This window comes from Lytechinus pictus, chromosome 2 (assembly GCF_037042905.1).
Source record: "Lytechinus pictus isolate F3 Inbred chromosome 2, Lp3.0, whole genome shotgun sequence".
Taxonomy (NCBI): domain Eukaryota; kingdom Metazoa; phylum Echinodermata; class Echinoidea; order Temnopleuroida; family Toxopneustidae; genus Lytechinus; species Lytechinus pictus.
In genome coordinates this window covers 58,865,200-58,885,818 of record NC_087246.1, presented here as the reverse complement: position 1 = coordinate 58,885,818, position 20,619 = coordinate 58,865,200, and the positions used below count along the sequence as shown (strand labels likewise).

Below are 20,619 nucleotides of genomic sequence, written 5' to 3'. Positions count from 1 at the left end.
TTTGTTTTAAGATCCTATTTTCAATTCAATTCAAATAAACATTTAATTTCTTCCATTTCATTACATTTTTCTTAAACATCAATACATACAAAATTCAATTTGTAATGTCGGGTTTAAAGAAGAAGGCGTATTCCCTAAAAGCTGAGGCTTGTGGCGGGATACGCCTATACGCCTATGATAAAGAAGCTCTCCCCTTGGTTACAATAAACTAATATAAATCTTGATTTTGCATGTTTTTTGTGAAATGAAACAATGTTTTCCAGTATTGAATTATTTTACAACCGATCTCGATTAAGTTATCAATGATATGCTTGTTTGGTCTTTCCTGTTAGGTCGACAAACCATTTCTTTATTTTCGGGGTGGGGGATGGACCAGGTTAACAGGGTGAACTAATTCATCCAATGAGATTAAAGCATGAAGCTCACGTGACCAGTGATCAGCCAATCACCACTTAAATGTTTGCTATAGAATTAAAGCTCTCCTATTATATCTGCTTATGATTCTTCTTTACTTGACACAGAATACCAATTCTAAAAGTTCAAGTGAGTGATGATCCCTTCTTTTGAATGAGATGAACTTTATGCTTCGGTAGGCTACCAGGATGTTTTCCACGAATAATAGTGTGCAGTGTGCAAAGCATGTAAAAGCAAACATGTATCATCTTTCCTGTCGTGTGTATTCTTCCTGTCTCTACCGAGCAAAGCGTGCCAAAGGCTACTAACGCCAAGGTTAGATACTGGCCAACCGCTGCACGTCATGAAGGACAAGCCGAACTTCAAGCCCATCGCCCTTTTCCATGTCGGTCCAAAACCTGAGCCGCTGAAATTTATTGAAATATTCTCAGCAAGGATTCACAGATCTTGTTGCATGGGAAGCAACCCTTGTGATTATACGGTGTTAACCCGACACCACAGACACCGAATTCATCGTGCAGCGCGATCAAGACCTGGTAGGCGCAGTAGATGGAACCTGATCTGGTGGCGTACCTTGGAAGAAGTTGCTCCGTTTTGTTTAGATAGCCGACGTGTTGTGATTGGCGTTGTAGTGTCCGCAGTGTTTCCTAGTTGTCTCGAAATGGGTAGTGGAGCTCATTCGGATCGCCCTAGTGGTGGCCGTGTTGTCGGGGTCGTTGTTAGACATCCAGGTAAACTGATTGCGGTCAAGAGCTGCAGAAAGAGGGATTGGGTGGAGGATTGGTTTGTAGTGTTGGAAAATTTTGGTGATGATCAGGAAGGAGGAAAGGTCGATTTGCAAGTAAGATGACAAGGAATGAGGAAGAGATGGGTTGGTGGAAAAGGTTATTTTGGTAGATGAAGAGATGGAGAAAATAATTGGTTTATGTTACGATGAATTTAGTAAGAACAAAACGATTATTGCGATAAGATAAATGTTGACGTTCAAAGAAATACCCCGGGTCATTGGTAAAACAAGATAAATACATCAGTGACTACAATATGCATTATGATGGTGTATGATGATGATGATGATGACAATAATAATAATAATAATAATGATAATAATAATAACGGCATATTTACCCAGGGTAGCCACTTCAGTTCCAAAAACTGTTCTCCCAGCGGGCCCTGCTATGTGATAATGATGATGGTGGTGATTTTGATTATGATGATAATGCTGGCGGTGGGGGTGGTGGTGATGATGATGATGATGATGATGGTGGTGATGGTGGTAATGATCATGATGCTGTGCTCCTAATTGGCCTTCAACTGCTGCTACCACAACTAATGACAGGGCATGATTCGATCGGGGAGGGATGGGATAAGCTAGCATCTTCCAGAGGAAACGAATAAAATGCGGCATAGATGTGAAATGATTCAGAGAACATGTACCGAATGTACTTTCTATGACACGTGATGATGGGATTTCTCTTGAACTCTCACGGATAAGAAAAACAAAACACTTTTTTGTTGTTTTCTTTAACAAAATTGGATTCATAATGTTCACAATTGATTGATTAATTAATTGATTCATCTATTTATTCATTCACGGTAAAGACCAGATTCAGCTGCATGGCTGTTTTGCAAAGGGGCCTTGTAAACGAACAGAAACCTAAATCTTAAATATGATAATAAAACGTACATGATTTACAAAGATTAATAAAATAGAATTACTTATAACACGATGAACAAGCAAATTAGAAAGAGAATAAATTTGTGCATACTCCTGTATGTAAATTCAAGACACTTAATTAAAACATTCGTTCCATTTCAAAATGGCCTCGTATTAAATACAATAAAGACATATTACAATTAAAAATACTTTGTTGCGTAATTTATGTCATTATGGGAAATAGGTTATTTATAAAACATATCCCTATCTAACTTAAGGTAGGCGAAATTTAAATTACATTAAGTATGCACATAATGTCATGAAATATAAAATAATGTAGGAAAATAAAGTCAATCTTTTCTTTAAAAAAATATATTTAAGCCTCACGACAGAAAATTGACAGTATCCAGCTTTCCTGTTTATCTTTACTTCATATATTGGTTTGTACAGTAGTGAACATGGTGAAGCCAGCTGAACATAGATTTAATGTATTAGTGCGGCAGATGTGTGTAATCCCCGAGAGAGAAACATCCTTTTCATCTTCCTCACATTGCCCTACGTGGGCGGATGATGCTAGGGTGGCCGATGTTAGAGAAGAAGGGGATTTGGCGACGATCAACTTGACAAAATGTGTCCGTTGCCTTGCTTGTGATTAAAACAAAGCCAGAAAAAAAAACAAGTCTTACATTTCTTGTAAGTATTTATCTGCTAAAAAAAGTCAGCATTGGAGACTCCTCATTCTCCCACGTAACTATCTGACATCATACGTTCTTTTGTTTTTAATATCGTTCAACTGATAATGATAAACTAATGTTTTAGCGATAATGATAAATGATACGTAACATAATGTGTAGCTTTTGATACAATATATCCAAGCGCTGCATACTATTACCACCGACTTAGCACGGTTGTCTTGATTAGATGCTCAAGCATTCAAGGAATCCCTTCTTATGGGTCGTCCATTTACTACACCTGTATACCTGATGGGTGGAGAGTGGAAATTGTAGATAAACGCCCTGCCAAGTAATGCGTTGGGATTGAGGATAGCTCTCAAATCCCTTTAGCATGTTTTAGTGAAGTGGATTCATTAGAGGACCATTATACCATTTTATCTTAGGTAGAAGAGAGAGAGAGAGAGAGAGAAAGACAGAGAGAGAGAGAGAGAGGGGGAGAGGGAGAGAGCGGGTGCAAGGGGGGGGGGGCTGGGTTGGGAGGGGACGAATTAGCACACGGGAAATGTAAAATCCAATCCGCCCCTTCGCCAGGTAATGTTCTAAAGAATATTGTATCATCCACAGTGCGGGGTCGGTCTCATGTCCTTTGGTTAAAATAGGGAGTTTGGGCTCAGCGATGTACTGACGATTCAAGAACAGAGCAAATGTGCTGAAAATGCTCATCAAATAACACTCCCAAAAGCAAAATAAAACAAAAACAAAGAAGAACAGAAGTTTCGTCCAAAGTTTCAGATCTTAGGAATAATAGTAATTGCAGTCTATGTCGTTTGTCCAGAATCAATGATTTAACTGACGTCTTTATTCACCAATTGCAGACAAAGACTTCTTCATTGTTCTATGACATGACTACGATGAAGGGCATTTGACAATGCATCTTTTTTTCTCTCTTCTTAAATCCTCAGTATGCCATAAAAGGTCCATGGTACGCCTACGACGCGTCGTAGGCGTACCATGGACGCTCAGCGAAAACGTCCTATTATTTGTTTTGCCCTATAGCTATACGGCGGCCAATACGCTTCCCCGCAGGTGCCTCTGATGCTGGGGGAACATTTCGATCATTCTATTTTCTACACTGCATATGAATTACATGCAACTTATCTCTGATATATGCTAGGGAAAAGGTGTGAAAGTCTTGGCCTGTTTTACATCATCCATTACCGGAACCAGTAACGTAACAGAGTGTCTGATTGCCATTTGCAAGAAGATGATTTAGGCTGCAAACTTTTAATTTAGCTTTAAAGTAATAGTAATAGTAATTCCTTATATATACATGATATAGGGCTCGTCTGATTTTTTTTTCAGTTAAGGGTTAGCTAAGTTCACTTTAAGCTAGCATATGATCAAATGTTTTCAGTTAAATAAATGCTCCATGTTAAACCAGAAAAGCCTGGACAATCATGACGCCAAAGAAGACGGGGGGATCTCGGAGATCTCGAACGTCGACAGCGGGATCGCAAGCTTTCCGCGTTACAGATTTGTCGCGAAAAATGTCGGGGAGGGGGCTGAATCAGACTCCAGTCTTATTAAGGTTAATCGAAATAAGATGCACACATAAGATGAAAATACAGAGTATGTATTGGTATTCAGGAAATATAAACTGAGATGCAATAACTTTGTTATGTCCTTTGCAAAGCCAAGAGTTTAAACGAAACAAACACAAAATGCTTCAATAATATTGAACGTAAGTGCGACTACGATTGCTTTACCTTAGAAATTGAATACAGATCAAAGTGAATTTCAAATTATCAAGAGGTATGAGGATTGAAATGCGACCTTTCTTGGCAAATTGAGAGACAATTCGACGGATTTCCGGAGAAATAGGTCAGAAAATTAGAGCCCTGTGGGCGGACCTAGCACCTTTGTAATGTTTCTGACTATCCTTATCTCCCCTCCCCCTCTCTCTCTCCCTCTCTCTCTCCTCCCCTTCTCTTCCTTTCTCTCTCTGGCTCCTATTCTCTTCTGTCTTGAATATACTCCCTTCTGAATGTCTTCAACAAACCAACTTATCTGCATCAGTGCACCACCGGCAGACCTTAAACAGTGATTTATTAGGGGGAATATATTACAAACACTTCTTAAAACAAAATGTGGCTGAAGAATTTTTAGGTAAAGCGAGAAAAGAAGACGGTGCGATTCAGCGAAAAAGGTGACCTAACGCTGTCTTTTACTTGACACCGAAATAACAAGTGTGTTATTATACTGCCTTGTTGAAAAAAAATGTATAGTTTGTTATTAATGATATTATGCTCGAAGAATTAAATATCAACATATCTGAAAATAAACAAGGCATTCAAGAGTACACTGCCATACGCACATTTTTTTTATAATGGAAGGGGATATCTTAATCTTAGAGCAGCGAAACAAACGAGTTAAATTTCACAGCGTTTTTCCCCAATATATTTGTAGTTTAGATTAAAATAGAGTAACTGATGAAGAGGTTGTATGTGATTGTGATGAAGATAAAATGTTTTAATAATGTTATATACGTGTCCATACATAAAGATATAATAATATTCTACAATAAAAGCCTTCAATACCATAATTTCATATTCACCCACTAAATGCCTGAACAAGTTACATATTAAAAATGGATTTATAATTAAAAAGTGAACCTGTAATTACCGACAGTTTTCATTAGCCTGAGAGTACTTATTTTTCAACCGGTTTTTATTGAACTGATTATTTGAACACACATCTTTCGGTAGAAAGACCACCACTCCCCAAGTATTGTCAATGCATAATTGTTGAAAACGGACAAACGCTCGATGAATCATGAATTTTGTGGGGTATTATTATCATTACTTTTTTTTTGAATCAGTGTCTTGAGAGGGTCTGACTATTTGGCCATGCACATTTTCCAAAGGTCAATTATCCGTTATATTTGTTTCATACTAACTAGTCAAGGAACTGTTTTACTCATCGGCCCACCCAATATAAATTCGAATACTTAATCAGTGTTACATATCACGAGTACTTGCAAGCTCGAATAAATCAAACTTCTCAGACCAAAAAAAAAAGATAACTGGTGAATTCCTCAACTGAGATGTCGGAAAACAATAAAGAATTTGATCCCAAGCAAATATCGCCCACCATTGAATAAATGAGGATTCCTCGAATAAATGAAAATTTCATGTAAGATAAATGACCTTATCCTTTGCTCCGGAGTTCAATGATCTACCGGGGTTGGTGAAAAGTCCAATAGTCCCACGACCCTTAAAAATCCAAATTTCATCTCGACTCAATGAATGAAAAAGGGGGAAAACGTTCAGGTTCTAAAAAAGTGAGAGTGAAGACATCTCACCAATATTCAAGTGAAATTTGGGAGGGATAAAGTATAAGACAACGGGATAACAACGCAATATTATAGTGGAGGGATAGAAAAGTTTCATATTGAAGCTATTCCGTGAAAAGTATCAGACAATTTCGTTATTAAATAACGAATGTCCCTCTTGCTTATTTTTCAACAGTCAAGTTTAAAATATAGAAAGATTCTGAGGAGGATTGTTCCCGGAGGGGGAGGGGGTGGGGAGGGGCGGTTACAGCTGCTGAAGTAAATATTGGTGACTTGCATCGACCCCCAAGTCATACCAATAATGAAAAAAATAATATGATTTTTTTTTGGCCAACAAATCCTGAACTAACCTCCTTATATACCATTTTTGTCGATTTTGGTAATTTAATTTAAAATGAAATACGGTAATACCTCTCTAATCCTATTAATACAGTTAACAAGTATGTTTTTACAACTGTGTCATGGAAAAGCAGTACTACCCACAAATTAAACAAAATGTTATAATACATGTTATTTTTGACAAAAATAGTTATACATTGCTTGCCGTGTGGTTTTGCCAAAGATAATGACGATTAGATGTGACGATATTTCTAACAAAAACGAAAAAAAGTTCATAACATGCCCAATGGAATCGAATGTTGTCCGGCCGTTTGCTAGAATAAAGAGGTAATCCACAGAGAGGGGATTGGCACTGCGTTGGGGGTACTTGGGAGACATTTCCTCTACATTTGCTTTCGGGAAAGAAAGCTTCCCTCCATCAACGTCCAATCTGGAATACTATCTATGGTAGAAGAGCTATGGAGAAAATATGGAGAAAAGATGTAAGCCTTTATTTTTGGCAATTGTCCTGAATTACCCCATGGCATTTTCGCCAAAAAGTATCAACTAGATTCAGACTTTGCTAATTTTGTTTTGCCCATGATTTGGTTGAAGCATACAATTCAATCTGAAAACTTGCGTGAGAGTTTGCATGATGCGGATTTTGTTTTTCAGCATGCGAATCCTGCTATAAGGTTGATACACATGGATACAATCGTGTTTTTGCTCGACCCCGCGGAGTCAATCCTACCACTGCAAATGCATTGAAAATCAAATGACAATGAAGACCTAGGATGTCTTTGTCGGAAATTGGTGATCCGGGACAGCTGATCGTCCTAAGATTCGGAGCTACTGAAAAATTGCAAATATGTCGTCTTTCCAGAGTCACGGACGACACTGCTGTTTTGAATCACCAATTTTCGACAAAGACTACTTTGTCATGAAGGGTCTTTGACAAAGATTCTCTCTGTTCCTAAAAGTGTCTGCGTTGTGGTTGCAAAAACTCCCTAATGAAAGCAGTAATCCCTGCTGTAAAGAACACATTGTCAGTCAAACCCCCTTCTCGAACGCTTTACGAGAGTCGTGCAAACATACCAGTGGTGGATCTACCGTGGGGAGGGGTATAACTGGGTCAAACCAACTTGACACCCCCCGCCCTTTTTAGCAAAAAGCTAGATCCGCCACTGAGATCAGCCATCCCAACGTGAATGAAGGCTGCGTGTATTGAAAAAAAAAAAACACACACTTATATTTGCAATCCCCCTAGACCAAGATATGGAGAGAGAGAGCGAGAGAGAGAGAAGATAGAGGGGGGGGGGAGATAGGGAGAGAGAAAACCCTCGGTACATGGTGTACTTGACGTGTTGGTATGGCCCTCTATACTGTTAAAAATCCTTTTTATTTTTATTCCTCTTTTTATTTTTCACTAATTTGGTTTATTTTTATTATCTATTTCTAGTTTCTTTATGTTATTGTATTTCCTTTAATCATTTTGGGTTTACTTCTTTATTTGGGAGCTCTCATATTACAGTACAATGGCGAAGATGTTTGATTGGACGGTGGTAGCAGGGGCCGCGGAACCGGGGGGCTGTTTTTTTTTTCCAAAACCGTGTACAAAAACGTAAAAATGACCATATGATTGTGAGTTTGTGCATGGTCAGCCCCCCCCCCCCCCCCCCACTTTGAAAACCGTTCCGCGGCCCCTGGGTAGAATCGATATCCATAATCTGGATGGAGCTCCTTGTGCGCTGCTGCACGCACAACCTTGAGGCAAAGGGAAAGAACTCCACGATTCGGTGCATTCCATAGAGTTAAATACGTACATTCACATTACGGTGCGCCATCTATCGTTTGCAGCGGACAGGTCGAAATTCGCAATGCATCATGGGAAAAAAAATCGACATAATATTATGGGGGGAGGGCGTTTCATAATTAAGACTTGCAACTGTTGTAACTTTGCCATGATGGCAACTATCATGGTAACCAGGGCTCAGCAGTCAATCAAAATCAAGGTTACCATGGTAGTTGCCATAATGGCAAAGTTACAACAGTTGCAAGTCTTTTATGAAACGGGCCCCTGTACTGTTACCACTGATCTCAGTGTCTGTTGCGCGTGCTAGTACTAAAGTGAATGCATGCATGCGATTATTCAGCGCTGACCGACGCGGCTCGGCCGGATATACTGTTTACGGAATTCAGACTGTTTTTGGTGAATTCTTGCCATGTGGTTTTCATTCTTGAAGCATTAGCTCTGCGCCTGCGTGCGATGTAGACACGAAAATAAAAGGTTGTCGACCCCAAAGTTAGACATTTGGCCTGAAACCGATAGATTGCGCACCATATGAAAAACAAAATAACAAAAATAATAAAAACAACAAAAGAAAAAAAAAGGATCTTTAAGAGATCCCGATAATCTAAATGTCAAGTTGTATCTTTTGCAGAATAAGATAATATGTTCCGTAGAAATGCATTTTCACATGTTTCTTGACGTTAATATTCTTTGGAAAATATAGTTATGTGGTATCATCTTCATTCAGGTAATAATATTGATAATAGCTGTATTTATAAAGCACATTTTGCCTGAGGATACAAAGCGTTGCTATTATTACCCCGACTTTAGCTCGAGCTACCATCACCGGCGCTCAGTGCATGCAAGGAATTAATCCTGCCGGGTACCCATTCACCTCAGCACAGTGCGGATAAATTTCTTGCTGAAGGAAAACACGCCATGGTTGGGATTCGAACCCACGACCCTCTGTTTGAAAGGCGAGAGTAAGAACCACTAGACCACGACGCGCCCGCACCTTTTCGATGTGGGTCCCAACATTTAGATACAATTCGATCAATACGCAAAGTATAAATATGATTATGATGTTGATAAATACATGGATTGGTGATATACATGTCTGACTATCATGATAATTATTTTTTAAAAAGAAAGAATGAATGATATACTAATAAAATAATTCTACTACAATGGCTACTATCACTACTCCTAATTCTACGAGTAATTATTTGTAGGACATGGGCCATAAATAACCCCCGTTATTATAGTTAGGGTTAATTTGAATCCAAGCCAAGAGTAGACATATATACCGTGTTAACATGTGATCGGCTCGCGGTTCAGAACCGCGAGCCGATGTAAAAGCCGATCCCATGTAAACACGGTAATAGTAGCGTAGTGATGATATAATTATTACATGTATTAGGGAGTGTTTGTCAAGGCAATGAACACAAAACGATTCAAACATGCAATGAAATAAACTACACTTTAGTGTGGCATACGTAATCTTTAATATAAACTCAATCAGCCATAGACACTTGCAATACATGCAATATGTAAATGTTTAACAGTGTACAGAAAAGAAAAACAACTAACAACTAACACAATATTTTCATGTATGTAATGGAGGTGGTGACCTTTTTGTGTGCACACGTGTATGTGGTACACTTCTATTTTTTTTCTGGCTTTATGTCACAAGTAGGCGTGAAATTTCGCATTAAGATACAGTAATTAATTTTCCTTTCGATAGTAGACACAAAGTTCGGATCAGAATTTGGTTAAAATATATGTAGGCCTATTTTTTAACAGATCAACAAAGCTGCAATAAACACGAGATTCATATTCCAAATTTGAGAATATGTCCATTACATGAAGAAATTAAAAATGCAAACGTGCGTTGAATAATACCAAAACTTATTAAAAAATGATACACAATATTTAAACAAAATTAAAGAGCAAAACAATTCTTGATATATATTCAGAAAAAGCAATATGATACAATATTGAAATTGATTATCTTCGTAATAATATCATTGTCTTTCGCATTCTTTGAACATGAACACGGGAAAACTGAAAGCTGATAGACATGATTATTAATTTCAAATAATTCATAATTATTAACTACAGCTTCATTACCTTTCAATATAATTTCAGTAATCATATTCCGCGAAATATTGTATGAAGTCTCCCAAAATCGTAGTGAATAAGTAAATTAAATATATACCACAATTTTCTTAATTTGCTGCGATGATCTTTCCCCTAGTATTATATAGAAAAAAATGAATGTGTAAAAGCCATTATTTCAGTGAAGTACAGTCAATTGATCCAGGATTAAATGATTTTCTGTCATGATATGAAACCTTAAAAACGGCTTTTCTTTTGACGGTTCGTCTTTAAAGCCAGGCTAAAGCTTTGGTCAAGGATCAATAATGTGAATTATGTTCTAGTAACATCTAACATTCAAATATCATAAAGGTGAAGTGGCCGTTGATATTTTCGTTTCATCCATTGATCCCTTAAATAAAACCAAGAACAACAAAAATGTATTTTGAACTTTGGATATCCATCACCACGTTTTTTGACATATTCTCATTAGCTTTTAACTATATGGTATTTAAGCATCAATCAACTTATTTAGAGATTGGATAACATAAAGCTACCGGCAATGATTATTTCCTGCAATGTTTTGCCCATTCCACGCATGAGACGTGGTTTAAAAAGGAAACGGAAAATTGGCAGATATTTTGTTTAAAGGAGAATGAAACCCTTGAAACCAGCTGAATCCATATCAAAGAGAAAAATCAAAGAAATATATTGTTGAAAGTTTGAGGAAGATTGAATGAATAATAAGAAAGTTATGAGCATTTGAATATTGAGATTACTAATGCCATGTAGATCCTCCCATTGGCAATGCGACCAAGATCTGTGATGTCACACACGTACAACTCCCTCATTACTTTAGTACTTATTTCACTTATATTCTCACTTTTATAGAGTCTATCACAAGGTGAGGTGTTCTCTTTATGAGAGGACAAGTACAAAGGTTTCACAACATTATATCATTGATGAATCGTTTGTCATATGATTGTAATGATCAAAAAGAGATGTTTTGGAGTATATTTTCAGTGTCCAAAAGGGGAGAGTTGTTCATCTGTGACATCTTAGATCTTGGTCGCATTGCCAATAGGAGGATCTCCATAGCATTAGTGATCTCGACATTCAAATGCTCATAACTCTTCTATTGCTAGTCCTATTTTACTCAAACTTTTGTTGATCTTATTCTTTGATTTTTCTGCTTTCACAAAAGCTAACTTGCTCCTAGAGTTTCATTCTCCTTTAAATTGGTTACCCGGTGAAATTTGTGTTTTTTAAGTAACATCGCCAGATTTATCAAACAAAACGCATATCCTTTACATTGTAACTGTTTCAGGACATACGCATTATTAAAGATTGAAACTGTCTGAATTCCGTCTCTAACCATTGAAAATAGCTGACTTCTAATTTACTAATACATATTTTCATAGTCCGTAAAATAATTGTAAGTGGTTATGTATATATATATATAATATGAAAATCGTATAAAAATACACATGACCCACGTTCTTACGAATAATTTATATAATAATATTCCTTTACAACATTTATCAACAAACGGATAATATCGAATAAGTTAATTGTCATTCATATTTCATACATCATACAAGGTGTGCGTAGAATTTGTTTAAATATTAACAAATCGCGATGACATCATAAACATTTTATTTCAATAATGCAAAAATGTGTGTATAATACAAGTTCTAATGTGTCATATGCTTTAGGTTGAAACGACAATTTTCTTGATGTTACGTAGAAGCGGGAAACTTTTCAGTTAAATGCTTCTATATAGTAACATCTATTTTCCCCCTGATACATGAAACATTCTGAAAAGACTCAGAATAAACTGAAAGCAAGTTTCTGGTTAAATACTGTTCCGTTTTTATCAAACCATCACTGCATGTGCTCTCGTGTTGTCGTCCTTTGCCAGTAACAGATTGGGGACGGGTTTTTGTCAATATCATTGCACCCGTATTGATTATAATTGCAATTCATTATTTCCCGCTATCACAACCAGAATTAAGCCGTATCCAAACTTTAAGATTGACCTATGACATATGTATATAAATACATATTATTGAGTAAAATGTAGGCTATAATAGGGCTCGATGATTGCCATAAGCGCTTAGCAACCGTGATTAATAGAATGCTCGCGGGATCCTAAATGTTGTTTTTTCAGTCATATTTTCTTCCCGGCATCAAAATAGAGTTTATTCTGCCAAAGACTGCAACCCATGAATATTCATAAACATGCATCGTAAGGCTATAAAACAATTTGCAACAACCCGAGAGTGTAACGCAATCACATAATCTTTTGCTTACATTTGCAATGTTTAACAGGTGTGCAGCCGTGTCCTGAAACACGAGCGAGACATTCGTGCCGCTGTAATCATTTGCTACGGTGGCAATTGCTCCGATGGAAAATTTGCACGTTAAGCCAACATAAAATCTAACCTCAAAAACTAAATCAACCGTAATCATTGACTTTACATCATTCTGAACCAGAAACTCTATTACAATCCTAACTGTAACCCTATGCCCTCTGAGATATTATGATCGGAGCAAATGTCACAAGAGCAAAATATGGGGTCACCTCTAATCTGCTTTCAACGTGACATTCAAGATTGACAATCACTCAGAAGAGACATGCATAGATGTGAAATTCAATGCGAGCTCAAGATATAATGTATATATATATTATGCATACAAAAAGGGCGGGCAGGCAGACGGTATAAGATGATAAACACTGATTAATAGTTGTTATTCTAGTGTGTCCACATAAGATCAAATCATTCTAACTTCTAAAGCACACCACGAAAGAAAGAAAGCATTCGAATGATAAATGATGTAAGTGTAAATGCACTACAGGAAACAATTCATTAGCTGTTTCAACCGTTCATATAAAGTACTAATAAGCAGGATTATAATGGCCACGAGGAAGAGATAGAGAAAGCGACAGTTCACTAGTTCTTTCCTAATCATGGAATGGATGATATGCGGTTAGCAGGAAAAGGTGTGGGCGTTGGAAGTGACTGCGGTACATGCAGTGCTGGTGCGGCGCTGGCCGGTAAAGCTGCCTGCAATGCTACTGCGGCCACCCGCCAACCGGTCGTTCTTACCGCGGCAGGTGCAGAGCTTGGTGAAGGCCCGTCGGAACTTGATGGACATGAAGTTGTAGAGGACCGGGTTTACCACACTGTTCAGGTAGAGGCAGGTGCGGCAGAAGAAGAGGAACCATTCGTTATAGTACTGCTTGGCCGGTGTGTTGAACCAGTTAAAGACGACTAGCATCCGATAAGGTGCCCAAAGAATACCAAACAGGGCAACCACTATCACCAGCATCTTAATTACCTGGATAGGGGGGGGGGGGTGGGTAATGATAAAACGAACGCGTTATGTGAGTATGATTACTTATCAAGTAGTTTATTCAAATTTTTGTACATCATGAAAACGACACGTTGTGAATGAAATATAACATGACTCTCGAGGGTGTTCCATAAGACTGTTCGTTGGTTAATGACTTTACGAACGACTTGTGAGTGGTGACCCTTTCTTGTTCCAAATAAAACACCGCAATATAGATGACTTAGCACCTAAGACCGTGTTCCAGTAGTGTGTAAAGTTGTACGTAACGTTTTCTGAACAGCTTTATGAAATATCCACCAGGAAAGATTGCATGGTATCACAATGTCCATTGAAAGAAAATCATTATTATGAACCTGCAAATTGATAAGCAGTAACTCAAACAAATCTGCTTGATGTCCCTACTTATTTGGGGAAATGGTTTACATTTTTGATATTTTTGTAAACGTGGCGGGCTTATTCATATTAATTCATTACGAGGGTCAGTCGATTTAGACTTGAATGCATTTCAGATGAACATATTTAAACAGCATCATGTTTAGTGATTCCAACTCTGTTCATATGGATGACTTCGGAATGCATACACCGCTTAAATTAATTAGGTAACATTTCTTTCAATCAACTACCAAAACAGGTGCATTCCAGTTTAAAAAAACAGTGCATGTGAGATGTTTAAACATTAAGGTACCTGTTTTCTGGAGGAGACAGCTGTGCTTCCTGAATCCTTACACCGTCTCGGTGAGTTACTTCCGTTACTGCCTTCGTTCGACTTCATGAGTCGCAACCGTGTCGTATTTCCATTCTCCTTCTCCCTCGAACCAACCTCGTAGCCCCTCCTAATGCCATTCTGTGTCATAGTACTTCTGAAGAGAACCCGCCCAATGATCGCATACAGAGGGATGCAAACACCAACCGGAACGATGTAATATAAGAAACAGTCCACTAAATAAACACCATTGATGTAGGCTACTTTGTCCATGTGATACCAGCAACGCCCAAAGATATGTCCACCGACGTACTCCTGTTCTCTGTACTCGAGTAAGAAACACCACTGTGAGCAGTAAATGATTTCGAATACCCAGAGAGTTATGATGATCTTAGTGGCCCTTGACACGGAGCAGATGATGTGGGCCTTCATCGGATGGCATATAGCTATGTACCGTTCAATAGTGAAAGCAGTGATTGACAAAGCCGATACATTGAAAGCCAGATACTCGAGGGCGATGATGGAGTGACATCCGGCGGCACCGTAGATGAATGCATTCTTTGGCAGCAGATTCTCCGGTACGGAATGCATCATGATCGTAATGGCTCCGACCATGGAATCGGCAATAGCGAGGCTCACCAGGTAACAGTTTGTCGGCGTCCGCATGTGAGACACTCGTAGGACGACAATGATCACCATCGCGTTGCCGATGATTGCAGCTGCGCCTAGAATCAAGTAGAATATCGTCGCTATGATCTTGTAATCAAGGGTGTAATATTCGAGTTCAGGCAATGCTCGAGTGGCATTTGGAGACAGAAGCGACATGTTTGGAGTGACGTCGACAATCACTGTTTGATAGACGTTCACCTCTGTAACAACAGTGGGCACTACTCCAACCGTGATCCCATCCATGGTTATGTATAAAGATGATACTGAAAATACGTTGATTTATTTGTAACACAATATGTGTGGATTTGTGAACTTAAAAATAATCGCTACGATTAATTATCCACAATCCGAAATATATTAATCAGACGCGAGGTCGATTAAAGACGTCTTTTCAATTCAATTCACGCTTTATCCATTGTGAACTTCACAAGGCCTATGGCGGTTGAGGAATAAAGATGAAAATTATACAATCTCATTTTAACGAGTTGCCATGGTGGAAAACAGTGATTAATGACGCATTTCAATCCCTCCACACAGTGACTATCTAATGAAGATGTGAATATGTTATCTACCAAGGAGCAAGTAGAAAGACCCGAAACTCGTCACTGATTCCTTCTCAAAGTATCTATTAATACTTTAGCTTTTTCTCCAGGCCACTGTGCATTCCTCGAAGTCGGATGGAAACTCAAATCTCAGTTCCCGAGGGGTCACTCCGCAACCCGATTGGACTCGCCGTGGGAAAATCTTACGCTTCACAATAACGCGGTCTGTCTCCAGCGGAAGGGGACGGTGAATAAATCCGGCCAAGATGAGAGAATCTGTAAAATAAAAGTAAACATACAGGTGATCTATCAGGGAATGGTAATTTCACTGTTTTAGTTAGGTGAATGATGGATTCTGTTTGATGAAGATGTCTTCTAGGAAAGAACACACCCCCTGAGATTACTTTATCGAACCACCTACAGACTGGCGTTCAATCTCTCAAAATGTTTGGCTTCTCTAAGCATTAAACGGAAGCATGCCAGGATTTTGACGATATTGGTGTTTGATGCATCTGGCCAAAGTCTTATCATTATATTCTCTTTTTATAATTGATCTCTGCCAAACACATTATTCTGTAACTTATATTTTTGCTCGAGATATTACTTATAATTAATTTTACTTCATGATTATCATTAATACAATTATTACCATTTATTATTTTTTTTTATTCAAGATGGGGAATCCGATCTTAGAGTACTAATGCAAATTTATTAAATGATATATTGAAAATTGACAGAAGATCCGTATTTACTCACGGGATATAGTCTCGGCTATAAAATAATACATGAATAAATTCGTAGTTATAATCTTATTAATCAACGTAGTAAACAAAATACTGACATATACTAAGTCTCCATTATGTTATCAAGAATTCTGTTTCAGTACATACTGCAAAAATTGCCTATTTGTGGTTGTAATGATATTAATAAAAACCTATTCATTACGTTATATGCGAGCGATTAATATTCAGATGGATTGTTAATGGGGGGGGGGGGTTAAAATGCCTTCGAGCTTTAGTTTCCAGACAGAGATAGGAAAAATTCCAACTCTCTAGTCGAATAATATTGTGTATTCAAACTTCATGAACCTTTAACATTTTTTTTGTCACAACCTCTGCCAATTCGTTGCTAATTAAAACACAGATAACATTTTTCAATACATAGCAAGCCATGATTTAAAAAACAAAATGCATAAACGGTTATCGAAACAAAAGAAGAAACAAAGGCACCACAGAACATCCATTGACCTGCGAAATCAATTAATATTACGTAATGTTCTTAAAAAGGAAAATAAAACTTCCATACATTTTTAAAGTGAAATAAACTAAGGGCAGAGAAACAATCGATGACTAAACGGTTAAATTATTGATAATTATTTATAGTAAACGACAGTGCAAAAATAATATGGCAAAGGCAGATTTTAATGTGAACAATATATTGAAGTACAAAAAGATTAGCAGTAAAGTGAAAATAAAAGAACATTCAGTGACAACGGAAAGATGAAAAGAGAGGCTAAATCAACGACGCATCGTCAGATCCACGTCAAACATCCCAACGCCCAGGGCAATCCAATATCACAAATCAGCAAGTTAAAGGATCTGAGTATACCACATATTAGAACGAAGACTGGGTATCAGGTTCTGCCTTCTTTTCGTGTCGGCTTCCGATCATCCTACACCAAAAAGCAATTTCTATTTCGCTTGGGGCTCTCTGCAATTTAAACCATGTTTTTTTCATTATAGGATATACATTTTTGAAGGTGCATCATCACTCCGCCCATATTATTTTGCGCCTTCCATAGTGCACTCTCAGCGCTGGCCTACTTGATCACGACGGTAAACAATACCTGAGAAGAAACCGGATAAACGGGAAGAAGGATTTCAATAAATGCCATATACCTTGGTAAATAAGAAATCAAGGGTATACCAAAGTAATCAAGGGCATGGCGGATGTAGATAGAGGTTGTCAACATGCATGTTTCCATGGCACATCCAAACTATGATGGTTTCATGTTCATACTGCTCTTCCTTTTAAAGACAACCTGTATAACCGAAAGATTACTGGTTTTACTGAACATCAACAGATCGATAGCAATACATATTTCACATCCAAGATTTTTCTTCGTAAAATAGCCTCCATCTTTCATATTTAAGAATATTTCGTATGACAAAAGAGTGAAATCCTGGCATTTAACTTTCAGACGATGTATTTGTCTGAAAGAAAAAAGAATTGAATTCCGCGTAATAAAAAAATATATATATAAACAAGCCAAAGGATAAAAACCTTGATATCAGATACACCTTTTTAAAAAGATCTTTCCCAGTGTATATTTGTCTGTTCAACTATATTATAAATCAATTTATCGCTAAATATCACAATGCATCAGTCAGCCAGACTTTTTTCTACAACAGCCTCAAAATCACCTCTCAATATTTTTGCAACATTTTTCAGATACCATTTTCCCATCTGCAAATAAATCCATCTCCATGTACCATTCGAAATGAATATGAATAGGAAGATTCATGTCTTTTACCATGTTTTCGCCTTGCATTGTGTATTAATAAGATTGATCTCCTAAATTGCGTCTTAGATCTAGATCTAGAGTAAGCCCTTATTGATGGATGTTCAACCCAGAATGTCCCAATCCCCGGACTCCATCTAGGTCGGTGGAGCTTACTGTAGGTACAGTTCGGGGGGGGGGGGGTCGCTGTACCCAAGAGAAGGGGCCTATATTTTCACTTATGAATGAAAAAGAGCTACCGGTGTCACTGTATAGGGGTTGGTGACTTTAATGACATTCTTTGCCAACTATCTTCCCTCGATCCTCTAATGCTCCTACAATGTTCAAAGGGTTGTGTGGCCATCCCCGCACCTGGCCCGTTTCCAGCTTCTATTTTCCCGTTCGCCTTTGTATTGGTGTTGACACCCCCAGTGTAGCTGAATCTAAGCACCCTCCCGCAGTGTTATTAACTACACCATTACCATGTAGCAACTGGAAGGTGCTTAAACAAGCGCAACAACAAATTATGCCACTAACGAAAACGGGTGGAGAAAAGGTCATGAGTAACCACAAGAACATAATCGTTGTCCAGGGAAACCTTGGAGGGTATTAAGTCATGGCAATTCTTAAGAATGGTTCATTGAGATGGAGAACATGCTCAGTTGAACACTCGAACGAGAAGAAATGGAAAATACCTTGAAAATATTGAGACAGCTGGAGAGGGTTAAGTGCACAAAGGTGAGTTGTATGTATTTAAAGAAGTGTTTTCGTTTGATATCTTAAAAGCATTGTCTAAGATTGTCTATGTAATATGGAAAATCTAACAAAAAATACGTTTTCACACTCCGAATAATGAATAACGTAAACGGGGGTAAAATGAAAATAAGCAAGGGATATACATATTCTTGCTCATTTGGCCTAAGAGTTTATGCAAAATGCATGCGAAATGTGCAGAAAAGAATGGCCGTAACCTGCTATTTGGGATCTCATCAAGCATATCAAGCAATTCAAAATTGTCTGCAGATTTTCAAGTCTATCATTGATCTTTTTGCACACACAGTGACACACACACACAAACACACACACAATGAATACAAATTTCTACACGCAAATGACATTTACAGTGTTACACATTCAACAAAAAGAATTGTAAGGAAAATCAACTCGGCTTCTGTTCTCGTCGACACTCGGCGGATTAACGAGAAAGTTGATATCCCCTCAACCTGCTTCAAAAAAGTACGCTGCCCAGGCCAGCAACGTCCTCCACCAAAAAATCGATGACAGCAGAAAGTTTGCTTTATTACAAGAGGGTCCAAATATTATCCTCACTTCACCTTGCAACAGATTTCATAGCACTCTAATTGCATTAGGTCTTTATGGCATGAAATATCGCGAGGCAAAAATGCGATCTCGGGTGAAATTCGACCTGACGGGCCGCAATTAGTCAGGTATAAGGACGTTTTGGCGACCACTGAGTGAACGTGCACGCGAGCAAGGGTGCTCGGCAACCAGGTTTCATTGTCAGCGGGCCTTGAAGTTTATTTGTCAAAATTGATTAGGAATTTTGGAGCGGAGCGTCGTAACAAATTTGACTTTTATGAAGATGTTGCTCCAGTCTCATCGTGGATGACATTCTAAATTGTAAAATCAAATACTTCGTTCTCAATGCAATCCAGTTTGCTCAGTCGACCACTTCCATTTTGTCGTGAAAGTAAGAAAAAAGTGTGTGTGCAAATAGTACAGATTACATGCAACTAGATTTCTCTTGTGGTATTCAACAGCGAACTAATATTTCATTTATTCATTTTATTTCACAAAGCAATTTGGATTACCAATGATTTCATAAGCAAAAAAAATATACACTGTTAAGTTTGCTTCATATGAAATTTATCATGCATCAAGGGGAAAAGTATTTTGTTATGAAAATTAAAATTATAATACCTGACAGAGGAGGACTTATGTTTTCCATTCACCGTAAGAGACTCATATTCTACTTTATTTTGCATAAGGATTCTACTAACATGAAAGTAAGTAAAAATATCTTTATGGATTGAATAAGAAGGGTTCAACAAAAATACTTAAAATAATTGATAGATACCATGATTCATTTTGTAAGAAAATAGCAGATTTAAAAAATGCTTCATGGGGTGATGGGTGATGACAGGGAAAGAAAAAGGTGAAGAAAAATATAATTTAACCATTATGCACCGCACAGAGTTTGGTGAGGAGCGGGGGTTGGTGGAGGGGGGGGGGGGTAGGGATTGATCCAAAACTATACTTTCGCTTCCATTTCATCATCGGTAGTCATGAACGTTAGCTAATGGATATTCGCCACTCCAAGTTTGTCAATTACGAGCAGAGAATTTCCGGCAAAAATTAAACTACATGTCAAACTCGCCACTCAAACAGAATCAGTGACTTAATAAAAACATCAATCTTTCCTAACATGTTGGAAATTTAAAGTAGGTTTGGTCAGTATTTATTTGGTTTTCTGATACATTAAATGTCAACGATTTGAGATGCTTAATGAAGTTATAGCCACGAGACTCC

General features: G+C 37.8%; 1 protein-coding gene across 2 annotated transcripts; it reads right to left on the bottom strand.

The window, feature by feature from the left end:
• Window positions 1-9,667: 9,667 nt before the first annotated feature.
• On the bottom strand, window positions 9,668-15,849 carry LOC129253895 (thyrotropin-releasing hormone receptor-like). Of its 2 annotated transcripts, XR_010292681.1 has the most exons (3): window positions 14,341-15,849; window positions 11,413-13,640; window positions 9,668-11,118 (listed from the first exon to the last, which is right to left on the bottom strand). XR_010292681.1 is itself a non-coding variant. In XM_054892331.2 (2 exons), exons 1-2 carry the CDS (start codon window positions 15,268-15,270, stop codon window positions 13,290-13,292), a joined length of 1,281 nt encoding a protein of 426 aa, XP_054748306.1. In that variant the 5' UTR covers window positions 15,271-15,849; the 3' UTR covers window positions 9,668-13,289. The 2 variants fall into 2 exon arrangements, 1 of the variants encoding a protein (XP_054748306.1); XM_054892331.2 differs by having other exon boundaries at window positions 9,668-13,640.
• Between the last annotated feature and the right edge of the window lie 4,770 nt (window positions 15,850-20,619).

Excerpts from the sequence above, each read along its gene's own strand:
- LOC129253895 (XM_054892331.2), bottom strand. The coding sequence starts at position 15,270 with ATGGATGGGATCACGGTTGGAGTAGTGCCCACTGTTGTTACAGAGGTG. Across the intron at positions 13,641-14,340 it reads CTGTCTCCTCCAGAAAACAG|GTAATTAAGATGCTGGTGAT; the intron begins GTACCTTAATGT and ends CCCCCTATCCAG.